This window comes from Pteropus medius, unplaced genomic scaffold (genome assembly GCF_902729225.1).
Source record: "Pteropus medius unplaced genomic scaffold, Ma_sr-lr_union100, whole genome shotgun sequence".
NCBI lineage: Eukaryota > Metazoa > Chordata > Mammalia > Chiroptera > Pteropodidae > Pteropus > Pteropus medius.
In genome coordinates, this window is record NW_024340696.1 from 32,757,605 (window position 1) to 32,782,039 (window position 24,435).

At 32.1% G+C, this 24,435-nt stretch overlaps 1 protein-coding gene across 1 annotated transcript; it reads left to right on the forward strand.

Annotated features, from left to right (window-relative positions):
* The first annotated feature begins 8,383 nt into the window (after window positions 1-8,383).
* On the forward strand, window positions 8,384-24,038 carry LOC120608932 (amine sulfotransferase-like). The gene is given in 8 exon segments (XM_039870902.1): window positions 8,384-8,445; window positions 10,460-10,518; window positions 11,993-12,144; window positions 14,024-14,232; window positions 17,319-17,445; window positions 18,290-18,384; window positions 21,878-22,064; window positions 23,503-24,038. Coding segments are annotated over 6 exon segments (882 nt in total). The 5' UTR covers window positions 8,384-8,445; window positions 10,460-10,518; window positions 11,993-12,002; the 3' UTR covers window positions 23,625-24,038.
* The last annotated feature ends 397 nt before the right edge of the window (window positions 24,039-24,435 follow it).

The following is a 24,435-nucleotide window of genomic DNA, read 5'->3' on the forward strand; positions in this document are numbered from 1 at the left end:
CTTTTCTTAAGTTATTCATTTTAGTTAGTGATTCACATTAGTCTTTCTAACATTAACATATTTTATCTTCATGAAATGGGTTATTTTAATTTTTTACATTTATAAATCACTGTGAGAAAAAGACAGTGTGAATAATTACAAGGTCAAATTTATGTCATATTAAACTCTTATTTTCTTAGCAGTAAATATTTCTCCAATTAAAGACGTTGAAGCCTTTTTTTGGATCAAACTTTTATTTAGTGAAAGGTAACAATAGGAAACATGAGACCATGAACTCCAAGCCATGAAAGGTAGTTCCAAGTAAGAAATACAAGCTTTGCCTGGTGCAGTGCCTATAAAATAGAGGCGAGGAAAAGTGTGTTAGAAATAGCTTGAGTTATGTTCCAAATCGGACAGTGTGCTTAGTGTAAAATCAACAGAAGCAAGAGAGTTATTATTTACATTAGTATTTGGGAAGAAATATTTGTTATTCAAGAATTGCTAAAGTAGAAGAGAAGGAGCAATTAAGGTTAACAACCCAAGTGAATATAGAAGGAATCTGAATAGACCTTAGAATATTTATCCTTATGGTCATTCTACTTAGAAGACAAACTGACAGAATATAGTGTGGACCTGTGAAAAAGATGACACAAAACAATACCTGAAGAGCAAACTCCAGAACCTACTGTGATACTGTGGTATAAAGACTTTACCAACATTTACCCAACTGAAGGCTATAATGGCTGACGAATGGTGATTGGTAGTTTCATGAGTATTAGATTTGTGTCAAGAATATTGTAGAATTTGGGAAAATGCCTAATCCTTTAAAGTTAAACTATATAGTACTTACAGATATGGGTTTCTTTACTCATCTTCTCAGTTATTCACAGGACACTACATTTTTCAACTCTGTTTCGTAAGAAACAACACAAAAAATTTAAAGGCCACAGCAGTAGTGCTATTGAAGTACAAGCACCTCTATCCATTATATTGGAGATCTATGGTCATGAGTGAAACAGTGAGCAAAATTATTCTTATTTTCTGAGGTTAGTCCAGGGCAGGGACATTGAACTCTACCCAGCGGCCTTGAGCATCTTTGAGGTGGTTGAATAATTTACCCTCTATTATTTGTGGTACATTGATCAGGCCTTTATTCTAGTTTGCTGTGAGCTCTACATGTCAGCATCAGCATAATCCCTTCTCTTGGGTTAATTATTGATTCTGAGAGCGATGTGGACTACCTAGTCTTCATCTGTATTTTTCTCTTTGGGCAGCAACACATATCAGATTTTCAGGAATTTTATATAATTTCTGGAACCATTATATTAATAATGTATAACTGTACAAATACAATCAAAAGAAGGTTTAGCATCTCTACTTGTGTAATAATACTTAGCATGTAATTTAACATATCAAATAAGCCTAATTAGTTTATTTCTCCTTTTATAAGGAGAGAGAACAAATCCTTTGAGATGTTCCAGGGGCCCTCTGGAAAATATTAAAAGTAATTCGAAGTCAAAAAGATTTTGTTTGAATTTGATTTGGGGCAAGTTTGTCAAAAATATCAAAAGGTTTTAAAACATTTAAATAAATATAATCAGAAGTTATTATTGTGAAACAACATTTAGTTACCTATTTAATCAAAGTGACAATAATATATTTCAAAGGCAAATACACAGTTGTAAGTAAAACTTAGTTCTTTTAACATTAAGGACTCAGTTTTCTTAGGTAGTCAAAATCTGATCAACACAACATGAAGCAGTAAAACTTATTTTGGTAAAACACAAAATCTACTTTCTAGATAAATAACAGGTTAAGAAAAATATTTCACAGTCTATCAAGAGCAGACCAATAGTCTAAGAAAATTTGTCCTAGCAGATGAAAGAAATTTGTAGTTTTACATAGGCACACTATGATATTAAAGCTTTAAAAAAAATCCTAATAATAACAATTCAATTTTAGCCAGCTTGACCACAGAAAGTTAATTTTTCTCTCTCTCTTCCCAACTTTCTGTGTTCAGTTTCTTTGTTTTTCTCTTTCTCATTCTGAAATAACCAGCTTTAGGACAAAATTACTTTCATTTTTCTTAACAAAAATGCATTTTCATATCTCATACCTTTTCCTACCCAAAAGCACATCCTGTTTTTTATCCTCCTGCATACAGAATGTTTCTCTTACTATTTCTAGTAGTTTTAATTACATAAGTTAGAATTCTTAACCCTTAGAAACTTTAATTTCTAGTAAAAGCTAAGTAAGCATTTGTGAGTTATTATGCCAGCATTCTGTAGATTGGCAAATTTATGAACACATTTCATAACCTCTAGAAGCACATATGCTTCCTCACAGTAGAACTTTTTTTTTTAATGTGGCACAAGACATATTTACTGACAGATCCTAACATTCTCAGTTTTTTCAATAAGAAGCTCAAGTAAATAAACCTGTGTTCAATAATTAATATTTCTGTATTTTATCTTATTTGAAAATGATCTAGCTATTCAGTGAATTTCCATCATTTAATTTAACTTACTAAAACTCTAAGAGTGTAATTACCAATGAGATTTGGGAAACTATTTAAGTAGGCATATTATGAAACATAATTATTGTTTTAAAATTCACTTAAAAATTTGTATCCCACTTACATTTATTTAATTCATTTGCTCTTAACAATCATACTTAGATTACTCATGAAAATTCCATGAGACATCAGAGTAACTGATCATGATCTCAAGTTATTTTAGAGGGCTGACAAATTTTATAACAGAGTATGATAACAGTAGATTTTTCATAGATGCTTTTCATCAGATTGAGAATATTCTCTTCAATTCTAAATTTGTTGAGAGTTTTGTTTGTTTATCTGTTTTATCATAAATGGATATTAGATTTTGTCAATACTTTTTCTGCATCTATTGAGTTGATCATGTGGTTTTTGTCCTATATTAGTATGATGTATTAGTTGATTTTCAGATGTTAAACATACATTTCATTCCTGAAATAAATTCCACAGGGTTTTAATTTATATTCTTTTTATATTTTGCTGGATTTATTTTGCTAATAGTGGGTTTAGGATTTCGTGTCTATATTCACTCAAGATGTTGGTTTGTGTTTTCTTTCCTTCTAACGTCTTTGTCTGGCTTTGGTATGGGGTTAATATGACCATCACAGAATGACTTGGGCAAAGTTCCATCTTCTGTATTTCCTGATAGAACTGTAGAAGTTCTTTTTTAAATGTCTAATAGAATTCATCAAGGAAGCCATAGGAGACTGGTCTTTTCTTTAAGGAAAAAGATGTTTAATCACTAATTCAATTTATTTATTTGTTAAATGTCTCGATTCTGTTTCCTCCATTTGCTTCCTCTGCCCTGTTTTTTTGTTTGTCTGTGTTATTGCTACTGTTTTTTGTTTGGTGACTTGCCTTGACTAACTCTGCAGTCTTCCTCCTTACAATGAACACTGATGACCCCCTTGTGTGTATTTATTTTTCTTCTCCTATTAATTTTTAAGCCTGACTTCCCAGGTGCCTACCCTGGGTCAGCAGACTTTAATTAGCCAGAAGTCCCTAAGTTGTATGCAAACTCCTTGAGATAGTAAGGTTTCCACCTTTTTGCCCTGGTATGTGTGTAGGGATTGGTGTGCATGTTCATATTTCAAGCAATAGGCAGTTTACACATTTTCCATGGTTTTTACTTTATTCTTCAGGACTTCATGTTGAGCCAGAGAAAAGTTGAGCATGGATAACCACTTTAATCACTCCTGTGTGTGCAGGCACCCCTGTGCGTGTGTATTGACTTCCAGATTCCCAGAAATATGTACTTGCTTATGAAACTCCACTACATACTCGGGGTTTTTCTGTTATGTTTCTGGCTTGTCTGTTGCTTCTACCAGCCAGTATCATAGCTGCAATATTACCTTCCCTAAATGTTGCCACCAAGATTACATTTATTTTCAACAATGCCCCTAGGTATAGGGCTTTATTTTTGACAGAATTAAATAATAAATGTATGTGAAAGGAAATTAATTCCTTTTGGTTTTATCAATTGTTCATATCAATTATGTAACTGCTCTTATCAATTATAATATTCCTGATAAACTAAATATCTAAAATTGAAAAAAAAAACCATAAAGGAAAGAGAAATATACTGTTTTTTATTCTAAGAGTAGGTTAAACTTTTCTAAGCAAGACAACAAATACAGATGCCATAAATGAAAAGACTGATATATCTGATTATATAAAAATTTTAAATTTATAAACACAGAAAGATATAATAAATAACATGACATGATACTCCACTAGCTCACAGGGATGAGCTACAGCCTCCAGATCTTGTCCTATGTAAGAAACCCCAGCAGCCAGTGAGAGAAAAGTAAGGACAATCTGAAGAATAATTGGTTCACAAATATGTATTTTTCAGCTTGACCAGATATTGTCAGATTGCCCTCTAAATTGATTTTATTTCCATCAGTAATAACTGAGAGTTTCTATTGCTCCACACATGCTCTCCTACACTTAGAATCAACACTTACTTTCTGCCTATCTAATGAGTAGGAAGTAGTTTTAATTTGTATTTCCATTATTACTAGCAAAGAGAGCATTTAAAAGTATTTTCAATTCTTCATTTAATTTTTTTATGATTGCCTATTCATGATTTGTGTCCTTTGTTCTATTGTGCTATTTTTTTATCTTCCTAATGTCTAGGAATTTCTATACATAACGAATTCTCTTTGATCATTACGTACATTGCACATAATCTATATTCTATGGGATTTGGTTGAAATTGAAATTTTTATATAATTTCAAACTTAAATAAAAGTCACAAAAACAGGACAAGGAATTCTTTTGTGCCTTTTACCCACAATCACCAATTATTTATATTTTACCGCAATCGCTTTATCATTCTCTCTCTTATCTCTCTCTTTACTATTAGTGAAATTATGCCCCTTTATTCCTAATTACTTGTGTATTTCCTAAGAATATAGACATTTTCATACAGTTATGAAAATCGGGAAATGTTGATACAATACCATTCTATTCAAAATTTTTAATTGTCACAATAAAACATATATATATATACACTCAGTGGACAGGATCATTCCAATTTTAGTATATGTGCTGCCGAAGCGAGCACTGGACAGAATCAAATCTAAGATTATGCATTACATTTAGTTGTCATGTCTTTTTAGTATCCTTTAATCTGGAAGTTTTTTTTTTCCTTTTTTGGTGTTAATTGACTTTGGTATTTCTGAATAGTACATGCCAGACTTAATCGTTTGATTTTTTCTGATGTTTCCTCATGATAGATTAAGGTTGTATGTTTTGATTGGAATATACTAAAGTTATGAGTCCTCAGTGATCTCAAAAGAGGCACATTAGATTGTTCTTTTAATGTTATTGATGTTAGCTTTGGTAACTTGGATAAGGTGGTGTCTGTCAGAGTTTTAAACTGTAAATTAATATGTTTCCTTTTTTACTAACAATAATTTGTGGGGATATACTTTGAGAACATGCAAATACCCTGTTCCCCATTCAAATTTCTACTTAATAATTTTAACATAAATAGGTGGCTTTTTCCATCTTTTCTATATTTATTATGTGATATTCTAGCCCAAAGAAGGTATTTCCGTTCTCATTCATTCTTTCATTCATATATTCATTCATATCAGTATAGATCAAGGAATCTCACACTACAGCTGTGGGCTAAATCCAGCTCATTCTGTTTTTGTATGACCTGTGAGCTAATTTCTAATAATCGAGAAATAATTGAAAGACAAATAATGTTTTGTGACACATGGAAATTTCATGAAACTCAAATTTCAGTGTAAATGAGTAAAGTTTCACTGACACACATTCTCATTCATACATATATCTGTGGCTACTTTTGCACTACAATGGCCCAGTTGAAAAACTGTGCAGAGACCATATGTGACACTCTACACATTCATTGCTTTGCACTGCTGCTTGTCCCACTACAAATCACAATGATGTCATTATAACTCAGCAGCCTTTCGTGTTCCATGTGTATGGTTATACTCTGATATTTTATGTCTTTATTACTAGTGCATGCCCATGATGGAAAAGCAGGAAAAAAGAGAATACTTTGAATGACACGCTTTTAAAGTACAGTGGAGTGTGGATTACTTTTATTGCAGAAGTTGGTAAAGCCTCGTGTTTATTATACGGTGACACTAAAGCTGTGTTGAAAGAATAGAATACACATCGATATTAACCAGATTAAGTAGTCATCACAATAATCTCATCTCACAGAAAAGAAATATCCAGAAAAATGAAAAAATCGAGAATAGAATATCTCATCATAACAGAATTGCTTCACAAAAATGAAAATGAAATTGCGATAAATTTTTTGTCTGTGATTCATTTATTAGACAAATAAGGTGTCTAATAATAGATGTTGCATTCATTACATTGTTTGATTAAATCAGCTAAAGAAATGTGTCCAGAGAAAACGAACTTGCCTAAGACTGTAAAATTTTCCCTGCCGTAAGTCTATTCTGTCTTTAGTAGACCTGCATTACAAAGAATTATTATAAGTTATTATTATCATTTGAATTTTGTTATAAGAAGTGGAATTTTTTTTAAATTTCTTGTTATATAAGCACCTACATAATATTTTTGATCTTGCTACTTGGCCAGCAAAGCTAAAGCATATACTATCAGGCCCTTTACAAAAAAAGTTTGCATACCCTGGTAGGCTCGTGTTTTATTATTTTATTCAAAGGATTATAATCCATTCTATCTTATTTATTTTAATATTCAAATTGTCTCAGAATTGATAGATGCAATAAGCCCAAGGCTCTGGTGTCCTTTTAATATGTCTTCAGTATTCTCTGAGTATTTCTTTACTTTGTGGTATAATAAGATGTTCCAGGCCCATTTGTACTTTCCTTGCCCCATATCTGAAATCTGCCTTTTCTCCTGATTCCCCTAGAGAAAAGTATTTAGAAACCAAGATCTTGGTTTTAAGCTTGCTCGTTTGTCTGATTTCTTTGTGCTTTTAGGTCCTTCACCATACAGAGCTAGGAAATATAATATGGTATAATTTGTTGTGGTATAATGTGATATGCACCTAATTGCCTCAGTTCTTCAAGCTCTTAAAAGATGTAAAAAGACAAGATGAATTGATTATGGAGAGTGCGGAAAAGGATTGAGTTGTATCATAATTACACAGAGCTTTCCAAATTCTTTCTTCCATTTCACCTTTAGTTGATATTTTGAACAGACCATTATTAGAATAGGGGCACACCTTCTGAAATCTTAGAAAACTAAGATTTCACTAAGCAGTGGAAAGTTCCATGGAAACAAAAAGGTTAGTAATATTTTTAATTGCAGTATGTACCATATCATTGTTTGGTACGCAAATGAGGAAAGTAAAAGAATTTTTTGGGTCACAGATGTGGTACTGCCTCTTTCATTAGTGTTATTGCAGACTGGTTTAGAGAGGGAGAAAAGGAAAGAGATGCCTGAGGGCATCTCAAAATGTCCCCAAAGCTTTTAGTTCAGTGAAAATTATGTTATGAAATAAGAAATTATTGGCTGAGCTATTCATTTTAATATATAGCCTACTCTGTTTGATTTCTACTTTTCAGGCTATGCCACTCTCACAAAAGAGATTTTTGTCTCGTTTAGAAACATGATGTGAAACAAGAGACAGGTTAAATATTTGCAAGCCTAAATTACCCTTATCAGTGAAGATTTGTACATTAAAAGGATTAAAAATCTTTCCTAGGATCAAATTGTGTTTACTGGAAACCTGAGGATCATTCAAGAGCTGTTTATGTAAGTAACAGGTGACCGAAAAATGAGATAAAGTTCCCAGGGAGTTGTTAGGACAGGTCTGAGACATATTTTAATTATTGTAGAGTACAAAAGGGATGGGCTGAATCTTCTGTGATGTCTACTTAAAAAGAAGAAAAGCAAACAAGAGTGGGAAAGCATCACTCATGAAGAACAACCGGGACATCGTGGAAAATAAATTTAAATATTCTATAAGTTTATAAGGCTCTTTGAAATTCCTATAGCCATAGCTAGTTTTACTTAGGATGTTTTAAATAAAAACCCAAAGAAAGAGGCCTTCTAATATAGGTCTAAAAGATTTTACTACTTTGTGCCCAAAGAAGATGTTGCTGTAACTTTCAAATACATCTTGTTGTTTGTCGTATAGTTTCAAAGTTTAAGTAAATATGACTACTGGGTACATGCTGTTCTCTTTAGTATCTCCACCAATTATCAGGCCTTTCCTTTTTCTAGAGTAATAAGATATTTATTTCCTAAAGGATAACAAACTCTTGCTCAATTTATTTATCCAAACTGAGCTACCTGTTGACTCCCTAGAATATTACTATTGGCCAAGACAAACTCTGGAGGGAGTATTTATTTCTCAGCAGCACGTCATTCCCTGTTGTCCATAAAATTATATCAGAAGTGGATTTTGCTTCATTAGTTGATCTGTAACAGTGAGTAGTAAAAGGGTAGACTTAGAGCCTCTTTTAAGTCTCACTCTCTCTTTGTGTTGGCTGGAAAATTACTGCTTGGCTATCGCCCATGGGAACATAGGCTATAACTGCCATGGTCCAGCCATGACAGGATCCAGGGGGCCCCGAAGGTGGGCAAGGCATCGGCGCGGGAGACAGTCGACTACACAACTCAGAGGCGGTGTGACACTGTTCCGTTTTATTGTGATTTGAGTACAACTTTTATACTTTCTATTTTGGCATTTGATTATACTTTGTGGTTAAGATAGCAGGGAGTTAAATTTCTGTGGTTAAGTGAAGCAGAAAATCTTATAGAGTATATTATTATTAATATTCATGATTAACTAGTACATTCTTTTCTCAGTTATTAGAACAGAACTACCTGATGGAACAATCTAAACTTTTAATTCTTATATCTATTACGTGAGATACAGTTTGACTTAAGTAAAGCTGATAGATAGAGGTATTCGTAATAGCAAATATTGGCTTGTGGGCAGACATTGTTCTTCTTTCTGCCCGAAGAAATCTTTTAATTGCTACTTTATTTATGCTATTATCTAAAGTTCAAACTGAACCTTTCTCATAGCTGTTCAAAAGCTTCCTTGGTCCATATTGAGGAAAATATTTATAAAAATCAGTTTTACAAAGCTGCTTTCATAAGCTAAGTTTTTGTTCCTTTGTTTTTTAAGCACCAAGGAGGTCCTGACCTAGCCAGCCTTTCTATAAAACTTAAACTACTATAAGGCACATGAATTCCATCTTAATTCACCATACGTATGCTATCTTCATTATAAGCTCCTGTATAAGGCAAAGGAGGATCAGGTAATCTTTTCATACTATTAGCCCCGCTAGGTGGATACCAAAGTTTTCCATTTATCCAGTAGGCCACAAAATGAGGCCCTTCCATAGTAGGCACAGGTTTATGAGTAAATTTCTTATCCTTTACTAATTTTTCTACTAACTGCGTGGGAACAGGAGTATAAGCTGGTTCTAGTAATTCAGCTTGTTGTAATTTATTCATAACATCTTTAAGAGTCGCGTCAAAAGGAATTTCTCTTAATAATTGTTCAAATAAAGGGTTTACGCATTCTGGACACATCAGGGTGACTGGAGCTGATTCCATACGCGGGGAATTTAGTATGTTTTCCTCAGAGCCAGTTTTGAGGAAATCCACTTGTACAGCGTTTACACTTACTAGAATTTGTGCTCCCAAATTCCCCCCTATTAATAGGATCGTTCCTAAGAAACCAATTATCCCTAAACACATGCCACGTCCTCGTTCTTGACGACGCATTCCTTGAAGCTTCTGTCCCCATCTCCGGACCTTGTTACGCAGTAGGGTAGAAAGAGGACGCGGCATATCACCCATGGGAACATAACATTCTAACAATAAGCTTTCTGCTTCTGTACCCCGACTTGCACACCCGACGTGTGGGTTGACAGTTAGTAAATAGAAGAAAAATAGACTTTTGTGTTAAACAGAATGAGGAATGGGATTTAGGGCTTAAAAACTCTGTACCTCTACATGTCGGGGCTGCTTCATTTGGGGTCTGCGTACCCCTGGCAGACCCAGCCGGCTGAATAAAGAGTGTGTTTCCTATAATTCACTGATTTCTGGTGATCCGTGTGTCTTTTGGGGGCTGGCAGCTACAACATCTTCAGCATGTAATGTATCTTTTTCTCCTCATTTTTCTCCTTTTCCTCCTTTTCTATTGGACTTCAGTGCAAGAATAAGAGGGGAAAAAATGATATTCTTTCTGTTTATACAGTCACTTTCTCCTATATTCATTAAGAGATGTAAACAACATATGACTTGCCAAGATCCTATATGAATGCATCTTACACTTCACTCTTTTCCCCTTGTTTCTGTGACAAAACAGCTCTTATAATTCTCTTTATCCCAAGACATTGCAAGACAACCTAAACATAATGGTAAAAAAGGAGTTATTTCAGAATGTTTTTGTGGTCTGCCTGATACTCTGTCCTCTTTTCTCAGCATTAGGAATTTCTGGAATTGGTGCTTTTTTGGATGTGCATAGGATGTGGTGTCAAGAGGTGCGATAGTGACTAACACTTTACCTTTCACTTTAACTATAGTTCCTACTTATAGACTTTTCCATTTGTCCATGTTATACAGTATAAAATCTTCCTTACTACACTCCAAAGGCTGAGTTATCCAAGTATTTTCTGGAAAATTTATGATGCCAATGTCACAATAGTACTCCATCTATCTCTTGAAACCATTCTTTGTGGTTTATCAGCCAGTTTCTTCTATCCTCAGTTCTCAATAGTTAAGGATGCCTGGACTTCAGCTTGAGTCAGGAAACCTCCAGCAAGTTAGTAGGGCCTTAGCTGAATCTTTTAATTGGAAGTCAAATAACATCCCACAAAAGCACTTCTCTCAGATAGTGCTTTACTAATATTTTGGTTCTCAATTTTTAATATGATTGGCAGGGTTGTTAAAATACAGATTTCCAGGTCACACTCCTCAGAAATTCTGATTTTATCAGCCTGTTATAAGGCCTAGAACATGAACATTTACCCAGAAACCCAGGTAATTCCAATGAAAGTGATTTTTTACTCAGCAAAATTTTAACCTCTGACTTTCTTCTATTGGTCAGGTCAGTTAGATTGTTTGTAAAGGAATTAAATGTTGTTTGTTGACATATAATTTAGACAAAGCCATATTTGCAACTTTTAACAAATTTCTCAGGTGAAGCTAGTAAAGAAATGCTTGGCTGATCCAATTTTGACAGATACATCTTTAGACTATTTGCCTCCTCTTTTTATTTTGACCTTCTTATTTAGATTTATTTAGGATTTCTGATAAAATTCAATTTGGAAAATATAATGATAACAATACAATATCTTGCAACTATATAAAGGCAACATCTCCAAAGTAAAATCAATTGATATTACTCATGCAGAGCATATTCCACAATTCATTCGAATTAGCATACAGATCTCAAAGCCTCAAAAGCTTCTTTCAGAGACGGCAGATTATTTCTGTTTCAGAAAAAAAAGAACGGAAACAAAAAGCACATTCACTGAAGAATTTCCTATTTCTACAACAATAAAAAAATGTAAAATATTAAAATATAAAATACTAAGAAACTGTATTAGCTAAAGTGATTGAAAGCGTGGACTCTGTGATCACATTGTCTGGCATCAAATCATGACAGGTTCACTAACTGGGCAACCTTCAACCATTTGCTAAACCTCCTGTGCTGGATTTTCCTCAGCTATATGTTTGGAGTCATGATAATACCTCTCTCAAGGGGTTTTAGGAAAAGCTGTTTAACCTTTTAGTATCTTAGTTTCCTCATCTTTAAAATAGTGATAATACTTCTAGCAACATTTGGTTGTTATGAAGATTAAATGGTTTATATGTGTAATCTGTTTAGTACGGTATAAGTTGATATACATATGACATTTAAAAGATGCTTGGTAAATGGACACTAAGTAAACGTTACTCATTATTATAAAATACTAAGAACTTGAAAATAATGTTATCTGTTTTTACTCGTAGGTGACTAATTATGGACAACTCAGACCCGTATTTATTGAACTTTAAAGGCTATAATTTTGAACGTTCTAATGTTGACATTGACTTTCTAGAAAATCTAGATGATTTTGAAATTAGAGATGATGATGTCTTCATAATTACATCTCCAAAATCTGGTAAGTTTGTAGAGTGTGCCACCTGTTATCAGTCTTCTCTCTGGTTTGGTAATACGTGTTTACAAATATGCCCTTTTCTAGATATTAACAATAACCCAGGCTACATTTGGACCACTATTTAAGGTAAGCAAAAAAAAAGTTAAATAAATCTCAAATCTTTATTACGTAAGGCCATTTGAAATGCATGTATTGTCATTTTTGATGGCATATATGAAAAAATCAAATAGTGAGCCAAGAGCAGATAATTGGCAAATGACCTGTTGGTTTGTTCTGAGAATAGAAGAAAATATATTTAAAAACCCAGTAGGATTTTTTGTTAGCAACGTATCTCAGTCAGAACTAATTCCTAATATGCTTTTCAATTACTCTAATTGCTTTGTATTTCCCTATAATAAATGAAATAATTTTGAACTAAAGTAAATTGCCCTCCAATCTTACATTCCAAAAAAATCTTATTTTTTATGTTGTGCTTTTTAGAAAATAGGATGATCGGTGCTCTTGAAGCAATGTTGTACAGAGTAGTTAATGTTGCTTAAAGGATACACTAAAGTCTAAGTCAATATAAAAAAAAAAATTCCTGATTTTCATGAGAATATTCCAGTCCCTTCCTTTTACCAATTTCAAATTTACTTTGAAATTTATGGTCTTGTTTACTTTGCCCAAATTAATAATGCAATGCCTTTTCCTTGGATTCTTCTACTCTGCAAAATTCATCAGCACATCTGATATTGTTTTTTTTTTTTCTCTCTCTCTCTGTGATGCTGGTGGCATCTCAATTGTTTTGCTTAATTTTAGGTTAAGCACTGCAGCTCATAAAAGTCTGTCTTTTACCCTTAATCCAGACCAAGGTTTTGGGACACCACACAGCAGTCCTCAGTCTAGCCTGCTGGGTTCTTGCTTATCTTGAAAGAGAGATTAGTGACTCTCCCCAGGATTCACCATCAATTTTATCAAATCTGTTATGTCTATAATAAGTTGAGTGGTTACAATTACAAGATTGTTGGCATCTCACAACCCTTTAGAACATTAATTGCATATTTGTGAACATAGATGCAAGAATCCTAAACCAAATATAAACAAAACAAATCTAAAAATGTTAAATATATTGTGACCAAGGTGGATTTATTTCAAGAGTCAAGATTGGTCTAAAAATGTATTAATGTAGTTTATCCACATTACTAGAGTATAAGAGAAAGCCTGAATTATCATCTCGATAGATGCAGAATAAGCATTTGATAAAATTCAGCACATATTAATAATGGAAACTGTTAATTAGGGAGAAAAGTGAACTTCTTTAATCTGATAAACAATATCTACCAAAAACTACCACAGACATCATATGCAACAGTGAAACATTTAAAATATCACATTTAAAATCTAGAACAAGACCAGAATGCCTGCTATTGGTTCTTTGATTCAACATTGTATGAAAAAACTTACGCTATACCATTAAAAAAAAAAAGGTGAAAGGAGCTTTGACCTCTTAATTTGTCTCTACTGCTAAAAGATAAAGCTTTAAGAAAGGATATTAAGGAAGGTGAAACAAAGGTAGCCACAGAAAATTGTACAAATGGACCTTATATGAAGTACAGGGAACAGAAAGAGCCGAAGGATTAATCTGAACTGCTATTATTGTGGAATCAGAACAACCACAGCTCTTTCCCAGTAAAAAGGGAACTAAGAGCACTAGATTTTATCTTTACTAATTTTAATGTAAAGTACAAATGAACAAAAAAAGTTGGACAAATTTCCTTGGCACACTTAGAATGGTTAAAAGAAAGAAAAAGCTTCCAATAATTTTGAGACAGATGACATTATTATTGACATTTTTTATAAAAAATTAATTCAGGGTTGAAAATGGGATTATTTATTTTTACAGGCACCGTCTGGACTCAGCAGATATTAAGCTTGATTTACTTTGAGGGACATCGTAACGGAACTGAAACTGTGGACACACTTGATAGAATACCCTTCTTTGAATTAAATATACGCAAAGTGGACTTTCTCAAGAGACCATCCCCTCGCATCTTCGCTTCTCACCTCCCATATTATTTAGTACCAAAAGCTCTCAAGAACAAAAAAGCTAAAGTATGTCATAGAACTACTTTCTTCAAATATTTTTTTTCAGCCCCACTTATCCACATTCTTTCAAATGTTATTAGTATAATCTTTATGATATCATTTTAAGTATATAATTATGAGTATATACATAAGTTGAGTTACCACACTCATTATTTGGAGTGTAATTATATAACATACAGCAAAAATTCTTCTATGACAGCACGTGAAATTCTATTCTTTTTAATGGTATAGTAGAATTTTAATGTATGACTCTACAATATTGAATATATATATATATGTTAATATTGAATGTATATTGATGGACAGGTAGGTTGCAGCAAATGTATATATCACATTACAATAAACATTCTTATAAATCTTTGCACTTTTTTGATCTGGTGAAATGTTTCCCCAAAAGTGAAGTTTTCAAGTTAAAGTGTTCAATTATTTTAAAGGTTGGTGAATATTAGCTTCTTGCCTCCTATAATGCACCAACTTACACTTTTTCTAATATCATATAAGAATTTTTTTTTGCTCACACACTTACCAGTAACTGGAATTATCACTCTTAGCTAATGTACTAGGTTAAAAAAATCTCATTCTTGAGTTATTGGCAGCCCTTTCGGTTTTGGTTTTAATAAGTTTGAGCATCCGTTCATAAATGTCTAGCCTTTGAAATATCCTTTATATTCTTTCCCATGTCTTTTATTTATTGTTTTGTAGAAGCATTTATATGGCACAAATATTTTTCCATTTAATAGTTTACCTTTAAAGATTATTGAATGCTATTAACTTTTATAACCAATCTATCAATCTTTTCTTCATACATTATGGTATTTTGCGTCTTGCTAAGAAAAGACTTCCCCACCACAAAGATTATTCAAATACTCTCCAGGGTTTTTCTAATTAACTTTATGTTTTTATTTTTTATATTTAATTATAACCCATATCTGATACTGCATGTGATTTGAAATGTGACCATTGAATAATATTTGCCCCGGGGGTTTCCTCATTTGTAATGAGGAAAAGTGTTATATTCTTTAATTTTCACATTTTTCAGGATATCAGCAGTTTTCTATTACATTGTTTTTTTTCTCTAAAGAGCCAACTTCTTTTTTTAAATATAATTTAATGTTTTCTACTTTATTGGTTTCTGCTTTCACTTTATTTTCTCACATTTTGTTTGCATTTATTTTTCTGTTTTCTTTAATTAAATCAGCATTTTCAGTATTTATTTTTAAAATATTGACATTTAAAAATGGTGGATACCTTTTTAGTATAGCTATGGATATAATTTTTTTAGTATCTAAATAATCTATCATTTCAGTTAGATTGTCTAATTGGTTCAAGTTATTTTGAAGATTTTTTTCCAAGTGTTTATACAATTTTCTGTTTTAACTTTTTCACTGTTGATTATTAGTATGTACTAGCATCAGGTAATGGTACCGTAAGAGTTTTAATTTTTGAAATTCATCAAGAAATTTTATGGTCAATTACATGATCTATTTTTTTAACATGTTCCATGACTATATGAGAAAACAATGTATATTCTCTGTATGGAACAGTAACACACACATATATAAAATAAATTTTGTTAAATAATTGTTACATTTATTTTGTTAATCCTTTTATCCTTATGTATAAAAGTAAATGAGTATAAATCTCTCAGTATGGTTGTTGCTAAATCAGATCTTCATAGACTTAGCAGAAATTCTATCATTTAAGATTTCCTAATGTGTTATTCAATATACAAAGATTTCTGTCCTGTGGGTCATTTCAAACAAGTTACTTGTTGTCCTGTTAAATCATTTGGCCTTAAATTTTACTTAACTTTGTATGTTTATATGTCACTTATTTTTTATTCCATATGCCTTTGTTTGTTCTAGATTTTTAACATGATTTTCAACTGCATATCATTTTTCAAGTTGTGTGAGTTATTCTATCTGTTCTATGCTTTCTCCTCATTGAATAATTAGGTTGGGCCAATATTTTCTTATTACAATACATGCTGCTATGAACATTCTTGAGCATGTCTACTGGTACACATCTGCATGGGCTTCCCTAGAGTATATGTTCAAGAATAAAATTGCAAATCCACAAAGTTAAAAAATATTCAACTTTATTAAATGATGCTATTTTTTTTAAAACAAAGTAGTTTTACCTGTTTACGCTGAAACCAGTAATATATGAGTAATTTTTTTCTAGAAATTTTCCTATCAGACTTTTTAATTATTAATATCTGTTAATTATAAAATGGTATCACAAGCTGATCTGAGTTTGCATTTCCCTCATCAATAATGATGTTTTTTGATGTTTATTGGCCATAATTATTTTTTATTCTGTGAAATGATTATAATTTTGCCCATTTTTTAATTTCATTGTTTGTCTTTTCTTATTGATTTGTTTTATATATTTTCTGAATACTAATTAATTATTGGTTATATGTGTTATTTCTCTCAGATTTTGTTGTTTTTTGTAACTTTATGGTATATTTTAATCAACAACATTCTGAAATTTTTAATGTAGTTGAATCGATCAATTTTTATTTTAAATAATTTTTTCTGTTTAGAAAATCTTTTTATTTTCCAAGACCAGAAATACATTCTTTATTTTTTAAGATATGAACATTTTGCTTTCATTTTTAATTCCTCAATCCTTTTGTAAATGATTTTTGTGTACGGAGTAAGGTATGAGGTGGAATTTTATTCTTTTTAATGGATAATTATTTCTTTCAATAGCATCTGCTATTATTTTCTTTTTTCACTTATCTCAAATACTACCTTGGCTGCATATCAAATATCACTTAATGCTCACAGAAGGTAAATTGAAACAGCTTCTATGCAAGGTAGTTTGCGGTGTTAATCAACCTTACAAACAAATAGTTTCACTATTAGAAATTAGTCTTATATGTTTGCACATGTAAAATGTCATGTGAGTAAAGTAATTTATTTCAACAGTCTTTATAATAGCAAAAAATAGGGCATAACTAAATTTCCATGATTAGTAGACTGGATAAAATAATTATACATTCCTATAATAAAACATGTAGGTATTAAAAAAAACTGTAAGGATAACCATGAATTTTTAAAAATTTTTTCTTATTCCCCCTGCAGATTATTTACATCTACAGAAACCCCAAGGATGTTTTGGTCTCATTCTTTCATTTTTCAAATTTGGTGGTTATCTTGAAAGCTGCAGATAGCATAGAACATTTCATGGAAAGGTTTCTAAATGGAAAAGGTAACTATGAATTTATTTATACAAGCAATGTATTTATGAGGCAATGTTGCCATTTAGCCAAATTTTCAAACTTAGGGAATATATTTTAGAGAAATTGAGAAGGGTAATGATAGAAGCTGAAATACACGTAAATGGTTACTATTCCGTCAATTTAATTTGCCACCCAATTGCTTTTGTATTCTCACCAGGACCACTTTGGAGAGTGTCATGGTTGCAGAAGTATATTATTTAAAAATATTTTGACTATATTATAAGAGAACCACAATATTTAACAATTTAAACTAGTTAGATCCATGTGTTCTAGGATAGCTAATGTTCAAAGTGGTTGTAGTTTTTCTGCTCTGTCATGGACCTATGGTAGGCCTTATATGGCAATGGTGGAATTTTCATTTCAACATAGAGGAGGATAGATTGATAGAAGAGGTTTGTGGAATGTGGAATCGGGCTCTTATTCATTTAGAAGATTATATTCAGGTTCATCTCATGGTAGATAGCTGAAGTTGCTATCCCGAGATCTTAAAACAGACAATAAAAGGAGAAATATGACATGTTTCCAGGTAGAAGAAGTAGGAAAAGTAAGGGGCTTACCTTGAAGAAATCTTCAAAATTAGTTCTTTGGGCTTCTTATTTCTGCATTGCTGCTTTCCTACATACATAAGAAAGGAAGGTTTCCATTAAAATCATGTAATTGTTCCCCAAAACACCATTTTTAAATGGTAACATAGATGTCCAGTGGTAGGAGCTTCATTTTTTCCTGAGGATTCCAGAACAGAAAAGAGAGATTACAGTTTGCTGTTCAGTAAGTGCAACATCTTTACCTTATCACTTACTCATTTTCCCACAGTGGTAGGAAGCCTTTGGTTTGATCACATCAGAGGCTGGTATGAACACAGACATGACTTCAACATTCTGTTCATGATGTTTGAGGAGATGAAAAAGGTAAGAGGAGAAGGTTACTTTTTAAAAAATTATTTCTTTGATACTTCTTTTTATCTTGGTCTTAATGAACCACATTTATCTAGTTTTCTTCGTACCTAACTACTTCTCAGCCTTCTTTAGGGATTTCTAATTTCCTGCCCATCCCTTAATACCAGTCTTCCTCAGGGCTCTCTTCTCACTGTACACAGTCATCTTTTGTGATCTCTTTTCCTGTACCATCTGTAGCAAACTAACACATCTAGAGCTTAAAAAAAGAGAAAAGTCACTTATGCGAAACACTGGGGTGAAAAGCCACTAAGATAAAAGTTAATTGGTAAGAGGTGGTTGTGTGTTTTATGATGCAAATCCTTCTGTTTTTTAAAGAGAACCTTGAAATGTAACTTTCATATAAATCACATAATGTTTACATTTTGGCATCCAATCAAAGCTGTTCTAATACATCGTGTAAACCAAACAAAACACATTTGAAGTTCACTATTTTGTGGTCTTTGATTGCTATGTTGATTTACTGTTACATAATTCATCCATTCATTTATTCAAAATTATTAAATGCCTACTATGTGACAGACACTAAATCATGAGACAACGAGGATTGAACCCTCTATTTATAGAATTTATAATCCAACAGGGAAGACCAGTATTCACCAAGTAGGTATATATACTTCAAAACTATGATAAGAGTTATTAAGGAAAAACACAGGTATATCAGTATATGATATAAGGGGATCTGGTATAGTTAAAAGACAATTATTTCTGGAAAAAGTAACATGAGAACTGCAAACTAATAAATGAGTAAACAAAAGGAAGAGAGGTAAAGGAGAATTCTAAGCCAGGAAAAGAGAATGTACAAATTCCCTAAGGCAGTAAAGTACATGACATCTTCAACGAACTGAAGAAGTTAAAGAACAAGGTATCAGTGATGAAAGATTAAGGTGGAGAGGTGTGTAGGAGCCAGATTGTGCAAGGTCTGTAGACTATGTTCATAATAGCAATTTCTTCTATTTTAAAAGCAATAAGGAGCTCTTTAAGAGTTATAAGAAGAATAGCAATGTGATAGAATTAGTACTTTTAGAATTTCATTTCCATTAATCTGTTGAAAAGCAATAGTAATAAATATAGGTGAACTAGTTAAAGACCAGGTTGCTAATCTACTGAAAATCATTGGTGTTTTGGATTAGAATGGTATTGAGACTGGAGAGAATGTAGAGTTTTAAGTCACATTTAGGAGATAAAAAGGAAAGGAATTACATATAGAAAAAAATGACAAAGACTAATGTGTAGCATGCCTCCTATATTTCTCGTTCATATATCTGTGTAGATAATGGTGTCATTCATGAAGGTATTTAGGGAACATTGAAGCAGGATAGTGGTAGAAGACATGAGGTTGGTTTTGACATATGGAGTTTGAGGTGACTTAGAAATATCCTAATGAAGATATTTGGAAATAAGTAGAAAATACAGGTGTAAAGCTCAAAGAAGTGTTCTGGGCTAAAATATCAATGATATTAACTTGAGCATCATCACCGTATAGTATATAACTGGAACTATGAACCTGGATAAAATTGAAAGTGGAAAGGGGGAGGGAGACAGCAAGAGGGAAGAAGGAAAGCAGGAGCAAATGGAAGGAGGAAGTGGAGTGGAAGAAAAGGAAAAACTAGAATCTGTTATTGAGAGACCTTAAGATATAGGTTTGGGTAAAGAGAAATGAACCCACTAAGGAAACAGAAAAGGATCAGAGAAGTAGAAAGAAAAGGAGGAATTTGTGGTGACATAAAAACTAAGGGAGTATGTTGAGAAAAATCTTTAAGATCTTTTTAAGATATTTAAGGCTGCCGAGAAGTCGAGGAAAAAAAAGAGAGTTTAAATATCCATTAATCTAGTGACATGAAATATAATATGAGGCATAGTAAACCAGATTGGAGTGGGTTGGGGAACAATTGGTGAGTCACAAATATATATCACCAGTCAAGATACATATATATTGTAACTATCTTTCTATATACCTACTTTTATATCTAATATTTGGACTTCAAACAAATCATGTCCAAAAACAATTTATCTCCTTCAAACAAAAGCTTCAGTCTCTCCCTTTAGATGCTCTGTAATTCAAGTGACCTTAATTAGAAACCAGGCTTCATACGCAATATCTCTTTCACCCTTGTACTTCATTTTATCAACCAATCAACAAGTCATGTTAACAATTTCTGTAAACTTTGTAGAAGACACATCTTAATTTAGTGTATATTGCTCCTTCCCTAGTCCAGATCATAATTATCTTTTGCCTATTTGCCACAGCAACCTTCCCAATTGGTCTACCTGACTCTGGCCTCAGCTCATCTTCATTTATTCTCCATTCCTCAACCAGAGTTATCATCTCAAAATGCAAATCTTATTTCTTCCCTATTTTCATATTTGAATTCCTCCATAAGAATGTGCTCATAACAGCATTAGTAAACAATAGAATTTACTGACGACTAGGTCAAAGACCACAGAGTAAACTATGCAAAATCTCTTGACTATTTCTCTATTTTGTCACCAATATACCATCACCAGGTATCACTTTTTTCTTCCTTTCCACTAAGTAACCCATTGTTCGTGTATTTTTGATCTAGGATTTTCACCAACCCTTAAGAAAAATGTTCTTAACTATATGATAGGGAGAGAATCTTCTTTCAACTTCACTTGTCAGGAAAAATAGGCTTTAGTCAACTTGGGATTTTCTGCTTTAAAGCCCTTTGTAGAAACACATCCTAATTTCCTCAAGCAAATAGCTATCCATCAATGTAGATGTAGATTTTGAGGTGTTCTGTTGTCTGCTACTTTCCTTGAAAATATCTTGGTAATTTTACTTAATACTGTTTATGCCTGGTTCTCCCACAGTAATTGCATCAGAAACACCCAAAGCCTATTTAGCTTATCTCAGAATTTTGCACATTTCCCACTGATTTAGAGGTTATATCCTAGGGACATAGTGACTACGAAGAATCATTTACTACTTCATTGTCTCAAGTATCTTGCAGTATGTAGTTGGCATGGAGGAGGAATTGCAGTAATGTTTAGAGATTCATATTTACATATAAAAACTATAAATAAAACCAGAGGTTGCTATTATAAAAATAAGGATAGTGGTGCTTATTTGGGGGTAGACGGCAAGGTTTATAATTATGAAAGGGATGTGTTTGGTGGAGTTTTGGTAATTCTACTTTTAATTTTTTAAGGAACCACTATATTATTTTATATTCCCATTAGTAATGCATAAGTGTTCCAGTTTCTCCATACCCTCATCGCCACGTGTTATTATTATTTTTTTATTAATAGCCATCCTAATTGGTATGAATAGTATCTCATTGTGTCTTTTTATTTGTATTTCACTAATGATTAGTGATTTTGAGTCCAATCACTTTCTGTTTTCCAAAATGTGATAAAGATGTTGGGCTGTAACTCATACATTCCGTATAAGCTGAATAGTTTCTCATACCCACAATTCTGTCAGGATCTCTGAAGTTCTGTGCTTAAAATGAGCAGTTTTCTTGAGAAAGAACTGAATGAAGAGGATTTGGAAACTATTGTGAAACGAGCTACATTTCAGAACATGAAGTCTGATCCACTAGCAAATTGTGAGAAGATTCTAAAACATGAAATTGGGAAAAGAACAAATGACTCATTTTTTCTGCGCAAAGGTGATGCCAGGGGTTTATAAAAGCCAGTGTTGAGACTTTACTTGAGTTCTTGGTTCCCTATCCTAATGAAGGAGTGCTTCTAACATATCTCTCCAAGGACTATCATTTGGGCCCTAAAGAGAATCAAAGATCCTCACTGAAAATGGCCCTGAAAAAAATATGCCAGAAAACTGAACAGTTCTTTAGTACAGAGCCTGACACTTGAACCTAATCAATCGATATTAGGTTTCTTCCTTCTAGTCCACATGACCCTAATCTAAAATGTGTTAACAATTCTTACCTGAAGGTGACGGATATATGTGACCAGGACAGCTCATTTTCCTTTATTTCTTCTAGATCGTTCTAGAAGTAAACTCAATATGTTTTTTGTTGTGGGGGAGGGAGTTTGGGTTAAAGTTATTTCCTCATGTGTCATCTTTATTCATTGGAAAAAGTAGATTAATACTTTATTAACCTGATGTGCTTTGAATTCAATTATTCAACAACCTGCAATACATTTTTATTGTGCTTCTACGATATGCTAGGAATTGTTGAGAATGAATATAATTTCCTCCTGACACTCAAGCTCAAATAATTTTTTTAATTTGATCTTTTTAATGTACATTTTTTTAAAAACATAATTTGTATTTATTTTATTCCTATTTTATTCACTAATTTATTCTTCTTAGCATTTTGATGATGGACATTTATTCTTAGTTATGTAAAGATCCTATTGAAATTGCTCTTGATATTGCTATTTAAAAAAATTGTTTCTTCTTTTGTCCCATTTATTATCAACTTTCACTTCTCATTTCTCATCTAGATCAAACATAAAGCAATTCTCATGTCTATAATAGCTTGCTAACTGTTCCAAATGCCACTAATAATGCTTAAACAAGAACATTTGAAAGCTAAAGATGCCAAATTATTATTCATTTAAAAATTGGTTTAATGATAGTTTCTAATTTCCATCAAGTAAAACTGAAACAATGGCAGCTCTGAGCACCCTCTGTGATCTTGACTTCATTACTTGAAAATCTTTAGGTTTCATATTTTTCAATTTTAAAAATGAAGAAATACTGATATTGTAGGGTTGTGTTAAGAATTATGTTACATGATAGATATAGTTTGCCAAGTATAGTACCTAGTATTTGGTAAAATATATGTAAAAATTCTAATCTAGTCATATATTTTACTTTTGTTTTTCCTTCTAAATAACGATTATAATTTAATGGTAGTGGTAGGTGGAAGTATAATAGATAAGGAAAGTGGACTTTGGAAGTGTTTTTAAGTTTGTTTCTTAGTTCGTTTCTATATATGGAAAAGTGAACTATCAAACCCCACAGAGAACTAATAGATATTTAGCTTGGCTTGAAGAAGAGATTAAAGGGGGTTGGAGGAAATTCTTGCTCTGATTATGCTACTTACGCAGGCACTGATCATGTGCTTATTCCTCTAGGTACAATTGGAGATTGGAAAAACCACTTCACAGTGGAGCAAAATGAAAGATTTGACAGAGTATTTCAAAGGAAGATGAAAAATATTCCCTTGAAGTTCATCTGGGATATAAATGAAGAATAGAATCAGTGTAAAAAAAATTCTATATAAATCTACTAATTAGAGAGCATATTTTAATGTGTACATTAATTTTTGCTACTCATGCAAATGTCAATTATAAAACTTCATAAATAAAAAAAATGAGTAAAATGTGCTTAGATTAGTTGCCATGAGTTTGATATACACTTTGAAATTTCAAAAATTAAAATGCTTTAGGAGATAATCCGTATTGACAGCCTGTATTACAAAGTGAAAAAAAGAGAAGGCATATGATGTGAATTGTAAATGTCTTGAGTTTTCTGTACTGTGTATTTTTTCTTTATCTATAATTAAATTTAGTATCAATGAAAACTTAAAAATTATTTTATTGTAATTAACCTTTAATTCTTGGTTTGAAATTGATGGGAATAGCAAAATAAATAGAAAACTCATATGTAAGCATGTATGTCTGTTTAATAATTTACCAGATCACAAAATTTACACTAAAGGTCAAAGGATCAAAGATAGATTAATCATCTAATGGTTCAATCATTTAACTATCCGGATGAAAAAATATTACTCACTAAACTAATTCCACATGTATTTAATAGTTAAATTTAGTATAAAATCATTTTGAATGACTAGAAAAATATAGGTGAATTTGTTTATAATTTTCACACTTGAAGCATAAAAGTAGAGGAAAAAACTTAAAAGAAAGATTTACTAAATTTATAATCATAAATATTTCAAGGTACCACCATCCATAATAATCAACAAATGAAAACAACCAAATGTCCATGTATAATAAGATAAATAACTATCGTGACATTTCATATAAGCAAATACTATATATCAG